Source organism: Hylobates moloch, unplaced genomic scaffold (genome assembly GCF_009828535.3).
Source record: "Hylobates moloch isolate HMO894 unplaced genomic scaffold, HMol_V3 SCAFFOLD_1756, whole genome shotgun sequence".
In the NCBI taxonomy this organism is placed as follows: domain Eukaryota; kingdom Metazoa; phylum Chordata; class Mammalia; order Primates; family Hylobatidae; genus Hylobates; species Hylobates moloch.
The window spans coordinates 1-10,070 of record NW_026654031.1 but is presented as its reverse complement, the minus strand read 5'-3'; the positions used below and the strand labels follow the sequence as shown (position 1 = coordinate 10,070).

Below are 10,070 nucleotides of genomic sequence, written 5' to 3'. Positions count from 1 at the left end.
GGGCCTGTCCGTGGCGTGGGCCTGTCCACAGTGTGGGCGTAGGTGGACGTGCTGCACTGTGTGGTGCTGAGCTGCCCTGGCTCTCTGGGGCAGCCACTGTGGAGCGGGAGATGGAGCTGCGGCACAAGCACGAGATGCTGCGAGTGGAGGCCGAGGCCCGGGCGCGCGCCAAGGCCGAGCGGGAGAATGCGGACATCATCCGCGAGCAGATCCGCCTGAAGGCGGCCGAGCACCGTCAGACCGTCTTGGAGTCCATCAGGTGAGCACTGCCGAGGCCCGGGCCCGTCGCTGGTCCCAGGGCGCTCTCCAGCTCTTCCAGGCCTGGCTGCCGTAGGATGGCTCCTTGATGGGGGAACTGCCTCTCTGTCCTGGCAAGGCTGGGCCGCCATGTCAGGGCCTCACCGTCAACCTGCTCTTGCTGCGTGGCACGGATCTTCATGTCCTTCCCGGTCACACCACTGCCTTCCCCGCAGGACGGCTGGCACCTTGTTTGGGGAAGGATTCCGTGCCTTTGTGACAGACTGGGACAAAGTGACAGCCACGGTAAACATACTCATAAAACAGGGCTGGCAGGTGGCTAAGGGGCGGCATGTGGGGGCCTCCTGGAACCCCAGGTCCTGTCCCTGCCAGCTCTGCACAGCCCTGTAGTTCTCCCAGCACGGAGCAAACCCACGTTGGATCTGCTGGCCACGGCTGCTCCTCCCTCCTTGAGCTGGGAGAAGAAAACGCAGTTGCCAGCCTGGGGCACACAGTAGGTGAGACCCCATCTCTACGAAAAATCAAACATTAGCTGGGTGTTGTGGCGGCGCCTGTGGTCCTGCTCCTCAGGAGGCTGAGGCAGGAGGTCACTTAGGCCCAGGAGGTTTGGGCTGCAGTGAGCTGACATCGCACCACTGCACTCCATTCTTGGCGACAGAATAAGACCTTGTCTCAAGAAAAAAATGGCCGGGCATTGGTGGCTCAGGCCTGCAATCCCAGCATTTTCAGAGGCCGAGGTAGGCGGATCATGAGGTCCGGAGATCAAGATCATCCTGGCTAACAGAGTGAAACCCCGTCTCTACTGAAAAAAAAAAAAAAAAATTAGCTGGGCGTGGTGGCACATGCCTGTAATCTCGGGAGGCTGAGGCAGGAGAATCACTTGAACCCGGGAGGTGGAGGTTGCAATGAGTCGAGATCCCGCCACTGCACCCCAGCCTGGGCACAGAGCGAGACTCCATCTCAAAAAAAAAAAAAAAAAAGAGGCTGGGTGTGTAATACCAGCACTTTGGGAAGCAGAGGCGGGCAGATCACCTGAGGTCAAGAGATCGAGACCAACATGACCAACATGGTGAAACCCCATCTCTACTAAAAAATACAAAAATTAGCAGGCCAAGGTGGTGTGCGCCTGGAATCCCAGCTACTTGGGAGGCTGAGGTAGGATAATTGCTTGAACCCAGGAGGTGGAGCTTGCAGTGAGCTGAAACCGCACGATTGCACTCCAGCCTGGGCAACAAGAGCGAAACTCTGTCTCAAAAAAGACAAAAAAAATAAAGAAGCCAGGCCCGGTGGCTCACTCGTGTAATCCCAGCACTTTGGGAGGCCAAGGCAAGTGGATCACTTGAGGTCAGAAGTTTGTGACCAGCCTGGCCAACATGGTGAAGCCCCATCTCTACTAAAAATAGAAAAATTGGCTGGGTGTGTTGCCACACGCCTGTATTAGCTGGGCGTGGCGACGTGAGCCTGTAATCCCAGTCACTTGGGAGGCTGAGGCAGGAGAACTGCTTGAACCCGGAAGGCGGAGGTTGCAGTGAGCCAAGATAGCACCACTGCACTCCAGTCTGACCACAGAAGAGTGAGGCTTTAAACGAGAGAGGACTCTGTGAACTTTGAACTCTCAGGGTTTTATAAGGAATAAAGTTTTTGCAAAATGGAGTCAGGGTCGCCTTCTGGTTTTTTGTTTTTCCTGTTTTTTTTTGTTTGTTTGTTTGTTTGTTTTTGAGAAGGAGCCTCGCTCTGTGGCCCAGGCTGGACTGCAGTGGCGGGATCTTGGCTCACTGCAAGCTCCGCCTCCCGGGTTCAGGTGATTCTCTTGCCTCAGCCTTCTGAATAGCTGGGACTACAGGTGTCTGCCACCATGCCCGGCTAATTTTTTTTTTTTTTTTTTTGAGACGGAGTCTCACTCTGTCGCCCAGACTGGAGTGCAGTGGCACAATCTCGGCTCACTGCAAGCTCCGCCTCCCGGGTTCACGCCATTCTCCTGCCTCAGCCTCTCCGAGTAGCTGGGACTACAGGCGCCCGCCACCACGCCCGGCTAATTTTTTTGTATTTTTAGTAGCGACGGGGTTTCACTGTGGTCTCGATCTCCTGACCTCGTGATCCGCCCGCCTCGGCCTCCCAAAGTGCTGGGATTACAAGCGTGAGCCACCGCGCCTGGCCAATTTTTTTATATTTTTAGTAGAGACAGGGTTTCACCATGTTAGCCAAGATGGTCTCGATCTCCTGACCTCATGATCTGCCTGCCTCGGCCTCCCAAAGTGCTGGGATTACAGGCATGAGCCACCCTGCTCGGCCACAGCCGGCTAATTTTTTTCATATTTTTTTTAGTGGTCAAGAATGTACCAGAGAGTGTGGCCCTGTGACGTATCCAGCTGGGTCTGCCCAGGGCCCTGCTCAGCGACCTGGGCTTTGTAGGATTTATGCTGACAGTTGCAGAGAAAATGGCTCTGAGTGAGGGCGCTATGACTGCCCCACCTGCCTCCTGTAACCGGGTGGCTGTGGGATTCGGGGCCGGGAATTAGGGTTCCTGTGGGGCCAGCACATGGCCCTGTGCTTCTCCCTCGGGCAGAGAGAGGGTGGGGGCAGCCCCGTGCATCTCCCACTCTAGGAGGGAGGGAGGGTGGGGTCGGTGCGCCAGTGCGGTGTCTCTGCTGCAGGTGGCTGGGCTGACGCTGCTGGCTGTGGGGGTCTACTCAGCCAAGAATGCGACAGCCGTCACTGGCCGCTTCATCGAGGCTCGGCTGGGGAAGCCGTCCCTTGTGAGAGCGACTTCCCGCATCACGGTGCTAGAGGCGCTGCGGCACCCCATCCAGGTAGCGGCGAGGCTCCCTGAGTGCGGTTCCTGGCTGAGTCCCTTCTGCCCCACGAGCACAGCCAACGCGCACCCTCCCATCCCTTCCCTTTCCTCGGATAACGGACACCCACACGCTACTTCACGCGTGGGTTTTCCTGTCCAGCGCTGTACCTTAGGGGTCTGCATCAGTGAGACCCTTACCCGTCTGCCTCGGTCTTCCCCGCTCAGGGCTCTTGATGGGGCCTGGGAGCACATTGGGGTCCTTGCAAGTCCCAGGACTTGGGTGTGTGGCCGTCTGTCGGGGAAGCTGCTACAGGCCACAGTGTCTGGCGGCCTCCCTGGGGAGCCGCACCGCTCACCAGCCCCCGAGGTGCCTGCTCTCCGCAGGTCACTGGATAGGTGGTTAAGGAAATAAAAGCCAATAAGGAACCGGAAAATGCCCCTATTCTCAGCAATATCCTCCCGGTCTCCCGGCGGGGCGGGGTTCCAGCTCCAGGCCAGTCTTGGCTGTGCTTCGGGGCAGTTCCGTTTCTGCGTGTTATGGAGCGTGTCTGTGCATTGGTGGCTGTTCCGTGGCTGTGGCAGGTGCCCCAATGGCGCTTCCCCTTCCCCTCCCCCTCCGCAGGTCAGCCGGCGGCTCCTCAGTCGGCCCCAGGACGCGCTGGAGGGTGTTGTGCTCAGTGTAAGTCGGTGTGCCTGCGACCCAGGAGGCGCAGGGAGGGGACCCCGGAGCTGGGCCGGGCTGTGGCCCTTGCTGGGGCTCGTGGTGGCGCCCAGGAGCTTTTGGCTCCTGAGATGTGACTGCTCTGGTCGTGCCGGGGATAGATAGGCTGCCCGTGATCTGGGCAGCTTCCCAAGGAGCGGAGTCCACACCAGGGCCTTCCCACAGCCCCTGCCCCCGAGGCTTCCGTGGGTGCAGAGTGTGTCCCCCAAGCCCCCGTCTTCCCCGGCAGCCCAGCCTTGAAGCGCGGGTGCGCGACATTGCCATAGCAACAAGGAACACCAAGAAGAACGGGGGCCTGTACAGGCACATCCTGCTGTATGGGCCACCAGGCACTGGGAAGACGCTGTTTGCCAAGGTGAGAGCGCCTGGCTGCGCAGGTGGGCGAGGGGCTGCTGGGGTCTCACCTGCCTGCAGGTGTCTGGGGGGGCTCAGCCACCTGGGAAATGGACCCCCCTTAGGCCTTTGCCCACCCTCATGTAGGCTCAGGGTGCTGGTGTGGGCAGCAGCACCTCCCATCTTCCAGGCAGGGGACATCTCCTGTCTGGCAGGCCATGGCTTCCAAGCAGGGATGCCAGGCAGGGACGCCGGGCAGAGCCTCCACACTCCAGGTGGAGTGTGCAGGCTTTGCAGAGGCGGAGGGAACATCTGTTCTGTCTCCCCTCACCCTTCTTGTCTAGAAACTCGCCCTGCACTCAGGCATGGACTACGCCATCATGACAGGCGGGGACGTGGCCCCCATGGGGCGGGAAGGCGTGACCGCCATGCACAAGCTCTTTGACTGGGCCAGTACCAGCCGGCGCGGGTGAGACGTCCCCACAGCTCGCACCAGGCCCTTCATGGCGGCCCAGCAGGCTGCCTTCTGGGAAGGGGGTCCAGGTGGCTTTCAGGGACCTTGTCTTTCTGTAGCTCTGCCCTTGTGGCCACACAGGAGGCCCAGCGGAGGGTCCCTCGGAGGGAAAGTCCCCTGAGTGTGGACCCTGGTGGACACAAGGCCCCCAGCGTGTGGAAGCTGCCAGTGGGATACTTGACTCAGGACAGAAGGGAAGTGGATGGGTGCAGGGGGAGAGGGGTCTCCACAGCTGCAGGGGAGGCTCCTCCACAGCCGCCCTCCCTCCAACACTCGTGCAGGTGGGCGTGGGCACCGGCTCCTTTCTGTAGAACCATTTGAAAGTTAGCTGAAGACAGCATGGCACGCACCCTTCAATAGGTCCCACAGTGACCCCGCGCAGGGCACGGCTCGGGCACCCTTGCAGCCTCGGCTGTCCTTGTTGGTACCATGATCCTCATGGCTGGCACCCTCCACTCTGGCCTTTGACCTTTCACTTTAGAAGACCCTGCCCCTGTGCCAGGCGTGGTGGCTCACGGCTGTAATCCCAGACTTTCGGAGGCCGAAGCAGGCAGATACAAGGCCAGGAGATTGAGACCCTCCTGGCTAACTCAATGAAACCCCGTCTCTACTAAAAATACAAAAAATTAGCCAGGCATGGTGGCGGGCGCCTGTAGTCCCAGCTACTTGGGAGGCTGAGGCAGGAGAATGGCATGAACCCCGGAGGCAGAGCTTGCAGTGAGCCGAGATTGCGCCACTGCACTCCAGCCCGGGCAACAGAGCAAGACTGCATCTCAAAAAAAAAAAAAAAAAGACCCTGTCCCTTGCGTGGACTCTTGAGCACTGCACTGGGTCAGTGTATGGGTGAAGTCTGCGGGGCGGGGTCTGTCCCCCGTGTGTGGTTGGTCGGTGTGTGGGTGAAGGCTGCGGGGTGGAGTCTGTCATCCCTGTGTGGTTGGCTTCCCAGGGCCTTCTGAGGCTGGGCCGTGTACAGCTGCCCAGAGGCCAGGCTGATCGGCTTCTGTCGAGTTCAGGACCTAGGGCTCTGATGGGGCAGAGGCTGCACCCCGTGGGGATCTGCCTGCTTGGCCTGCTCCCACCGCAGCCAGACACTGCTGTGGGCTGCTCCTGGCGTCACTCTCGCCCCGCTTGGCCGCCCTCTTGTTCACAGCCTCCTGCTCTTCATGGATGAAGCAGACGCCTTCCTTCGGAAGCGAGCCTCCGTGAGTGTCACTAAGCCTCTGTCTGGCCACCGTCGGGTGGTGGGGTGGGCGCGGCTGTCATCTTGGGCCAGGCTGCAGCCCTTAAGCTGGCTTGCAGTGGCGCAATCTTGGCTCCCTGCAACCTCTGCCTCCTGGCTTCAAGCTAGTCTCCTGCCTCAGCCCCCTGAGTAGCTGGGATTACAGACGTTTGCCACCACACCCAGTTAAGTTTTTTGTATTTTTAGTAGAGCTGGGGTTTCACCATGTTGGTCAGGCTGGTTGAGAACTCCTGACCTCAAATGATCTGCCCACCTGGCCTCCCAAAATACTGGGATTACATGCGTGATCCACCAGCCATACAATTATTATTTTAAGTTAGAGTCTCTGTCGCCCAGGCTGGAGTGCAGGGGCGACACAGCTCACTGCAGCCTCGAACTCTGGAGCTCAGGCAATCCTCCTGCCTCAGCCTCCCGAGAAGCTGGGATTGCAGAGGCACACTAACACACCCGGCTAATTTTTTTGTAACGTTAGTAGAGATGGAGTGTACCCACATTGTCCAGGCAGGGCTCAAACTTCTGAACTAAAGAGATTCACTGGCCTTGGCCTGGCACAGTGGCTCACGCGTGTAATCCCAGCACTTTGGGAGGCCAAGGCAGGTGGATGACGAGGTCAGGAGTTCAAGACCAGCCTGGTCAATATGGTGAAACCCCGTCTATAGTAAAAATACAAAAATTAGCCGGGTGTCGTGGTGCACGCCTGTAATCCCAGCTGCTCAGGAAGCTGATGCAGGAGAATCGCTTGAACCCAAGAGGCAGAGGTTGCAGTGAGCCGAGATCGTGCCACTGCACTCCAGCCTGAGAGACAGAACAAGACTTCATCTCAAAAACAAAAAGCGAGACATTTGACTGCTTCGACCTTCTGAAGTGCTGGGATTAAAGACATGAGTCCTCAGTCAGACTTTTTTTTTTCAACGTATTTTTTATTTTTTAGCAATTCTCGTGCCTCAGCCTCCCAAGTAGCTTGAGATTGCAGGTGTGCCACCACGCCTGGCTAATTTTTGTATTTCTAGTACAGACGGGGTCTCACTCACCATGTTGGCCAGGCTGGTCTCAAACTCCCTACCTCAGGTGATCTGCCCACCTTGGCCTCCCAAAATGCTGGGTTACATGCGTGAGCCACTGCCACTGACCCTGGTCAGGATTTTGAGTTCAGATTCATGAAAGTGTCACTGCGTCCCTGCTCCCTGCAGGAGGGAGGCCTGTAGGACCTTCTGCTGTTTACAAGGCTTTGCTTCTGGTTCCTAAGGCTGGAACCTTCTCTCTGCAGGAGGAGATAAACAACGACCTCAGAGCCACACTGAACGCCTTCCTGTACCACATGGGCCAGCACAGCAACAAGTGAGGGAGCCTCTCGGGTCCTGGGCCCCCGGTCAGGGCTGTGCAGCTGTCGCCCTTGGTTCCCACTGAGGGTCCCTGGCTCACAGTGCTGGGCACCACCTGTGGCCTCAATGTGCCCACCTCAGATGTCCCCTGGGAACAGCCCAGCTCGGGACAGCATGGGGTGTCATTGAGGAACATGGGGGGGCCTCCCGGGCAGAGCTGGGGTCAGTCCTGTCCTCACGGCCCTGTGTGCCACCGCCCCAGCTTGCAGGTCCCTGTGCCCCTAGGTTTCTGCGGTCTTGTGCCTGCAAGGGAGGTGGTCTGATTGCTGCCGCCCAGAGGTCCCCAGTAGGGTGACCGGCCCTGTGTCCAGGCTCCCTCGTCCCTCCCAAATCCCTTAATTTTGAGTTTTCTTGGTCTCCTAGGCCCCTTCAGCCCCAGTCATGTGTCACACGGAGGATCAAGTCCTGCCGGTCGGCCGTGGCTAGCTCCTCAGGCATGTTGGGCTCACTGGCTCAGCTGCTGCCGGTAGATGCTCCCTGGAGCCCTGACTTAGGTTCTTCCGAGAGAGGCAAAGCTGGGGCCCTGCTGAGGCTCTGCTGAACCCGGACCCCCGAGGTCCTGCTCCTGGCTCGCGTGGCCGTAATCTTGACATGGACTCTGGGTCCCGCATCTCTGCTCTGAGCACAGCGGGGCTCAGGTAGCAGGAGGGAGTGGCGTTCCCAGCGCTGCCTATCAGGCTGGGCGAGGGTCAGCGGGGAAGTGCCACACAGGGTGAGAACAGAGGCCCAGGAAGCCGGGCAGGGGGACAGCTGGGTGTGGTGGGGCAGGCAGGCGGGTGACCAGGGCTGTGCCCGCAGTCTCCCCGTTTCCTGTGCTCACAAGCTGCTGCTTTAGATTCTCCCAGGAAGTCTCCCTGAGGGGGCTGTGGAGCCCCCGTTGCCCTCGGGACAGCTCAGCCGCCAGCCCCAGTGTTTCCTTCCCCATCGCTGTCCTACAGATTCATGCTGGTCCTGGCCAGCAATCTGCCTGAGCAGTTCGACTGCGCCATCAACAGCCGCATCGATGTGATGGTCCACTTCGACCTGCCGCAGCAGGAGGAGCGGGAGCGCCTGGTGAGAATGTATTTTGACAACTATGTTCTTAAGCCGGCCACAGAAGGAAAACGGTAAGTGTCCCACCGCATCCAGCCCCCAATCCAGGCACCATCTGGCGTGGGTGTCAGCCCGGCTGCCTATCTTCTAGCCTCCACCTCGTGGTGTGGGATCCGCAGTCTTGGCTGGCTCACTTGGGAACTCCTTCCCCAGGCGCCTGAAGCTGGCCCAGTTTGACTACGGGAGGAAGTGCTCGGAGATCGCTCGGCTGACAGAGGGCATGTCGGGCCGAGAGATCGCACAGCTGGCTCTGTCCTGGCAGGTGAGTCAGGCCAGGCTCCGGCACGTCCACCCAGACGGGACCCCAGCTACTGTGGAGATGCTCAGTTGCGCCAGGCCTGTGCCAGCACTTTTGTCATGCGGGAGCTTCTGTTGAGGGGTTTTCTGTGCACAGACGTGACACAGGGCCCCCTGCCCCAGTCAGGCCACTCCATGCAGCATCGCGCACCCGCTCATGCCCTCAGGAGGGTGGGGCCATGTCGGTGGCTGACAGTCACATGGGGCTCTCTGGAAGTCAGTCCAGCATCTCAGGTGCCTGGGCTCTGCCCGGTGGGGCTGGAGGCTTCTGACTCATCTTGGCCAACAGGCACCTCCTAGTGTGAATGCTCCTCAAGACAGGCCCCGTGTGAGTTGGGTGGTGGGGGTGAAGGGACATTGTGTTTCCTGGACCAGGTCCCTTGGCTTGGTCCTGCTTGACGGGCTCAGACACGTGTGGGAGTGGCCTCACTGCCAGTTGTTCCTCGGAGGCACCTCTCCTGCTGCTCCGTGGATACTCCAGGGCCGAGGAGCCGAGACTCACAGGAGTGTGGGCGCAGCCATCCAGAGAACTCTGATCAGGCCAGGCGCGGCGGCTCGCGCCTGCAATCCCAGCACTTTGGGAGGCTGAGGCAGGCGGATCACGGGGTCGGATTGAGACCATCCTGGCCAATATGGCGAAACCCCATCTCTACTAAAAATACAAAAATTAGCTGGGCTTGGTGGCACATGCCTGTGATCCCAGCCACTTGGGAGGCTGAGGCAGAAGAATTGCTTGACCCAGGGAGTTGGAGGTTGCAATGAGCCAAGATCGCACCACCACACTCCAGCCTGGCCAAAGATTGAGACTCCATCTCAAAATAAAAGAAAGCTTTAGTCTTTGGGGGTTGCTGGGAAAGCAAAACCAGGTCTGTGGGGCAGAAGGCGCCCTGGCTACGCACAGGTATCGCCGCCTCTGGGGTCTGCAGAGTCTGTGTGACAACCTGGTCCTTCAATCCAGCAGTGCTTTTGAATGAATGTGTGACAGCTTAATGAAGTAGCCAACTACCTTGATTTGAACGTTGGAGCTGAGGTATGTAGGGAGCTGTATTAGTCAGTACAGGCTGGGTTATGCCGCTGTGACAAAGAGCCCCAGATCTCAAACCCCGTCCTTGTGGGTCAGCTGAGGTCTCTGTTCCAGGCCGTCCCCACTTGGAACCAGGTCTGTTTCCACAACTAAGAAAGCAGAGGCCGGGTGTGCTGGTGGCTGATGCTTGTATTCCCAGCATTTGGGGACGCCAAGTCGTCAGATTATTTGAAGCCAGGGGTTCAGGACCAGCCTGGAAAGCAAGGCAAGACCCCATCTCAACAAAAAATAAAAAATTAGCTGGACCTGGTGGCGCATGCCTGTAATGCCAGCAGCCTGGGAGGCTGAGGTGGGAGGATCACTTGAGTCAAGGAGGTGGAGGCTGCAGTGAGCTGTGATTGTGCCACTGCACTCC

The 10,070-nt window shown here is 58.9% G+C and overlaps 1 protein-coding gene across 6 annotated transcripts; it reads left to right on the top strand.

Annotated features, from left to right (window-relative positions):
* Positions 1–19: 19 nt before the first annotated feature.
* On the top strand, positions 20–10,055 carry LOC116464792 (ATPase family AAA domain-containing protein 3B). 6 transcript variants are annotated; one of them, XM_032148052.2, is made up of 10 exons: positions 20–259; positions 474–543; positions 2,913–3,068; positions 3,675–3,731; positions 4,003–4,128; positions 4,451–4,575; positions 5,771–5,822; positions 7,107–7,198; positions 8,181–8,295; positions 8,426–10,054. In XM_032148052.2, the coding sequence occupies exons 1-10, from the start codon at positions 111–113 to the stop codon at positions 8,708–8,710; spliced, it is 1,227 nt and encodes a 408-aa protein (XP_032003943.1). In that variant the 5' UTR covers positions 20–110; the 3' UTR covers positions 8,711–10,054. The 6 variants fall into 6 exon arrangements, with proteins under 6 accessions (XP_032003943.1, XP_058291154.1, XP_032003940.1 ...); XM_058435171.1 differs by having other exon boundaries at positions 25–259; positions 2,913–3,014; positions 8,426–10,055; XM_032148049.2 differs by having other exon boundaries at positions 25–259; positions 7,128–7,198.
* Positions 10,056–10,070: the final 15 nt, after the last annotated feature.

Bases quoted from the DNA above. Each gene is read 5' to 3' on its own strand.
- LOC116464792 (XM_032148052.2), top strand. From the start codon at position 111: ATGGAGCTGCGGCACAAGCACGAGATGCTGCGAGTGGAGGCCGAGGCC. The intron at 260-473 runs GTGAGCACTGCC...CCTTCCCCGCAG, and splicing joins ACCGTCTTGGAGTCCATCAG to GACGGCTGGCACCTTGTTTG. The intron at 3,732-4,002 runs GTAAGTCGGTGT...CTTCCCCGGCAG, and splicing joins TGGAGGGTGTTGTGCTCAGT to CCCAGCCTTGAAGCGCGGGT.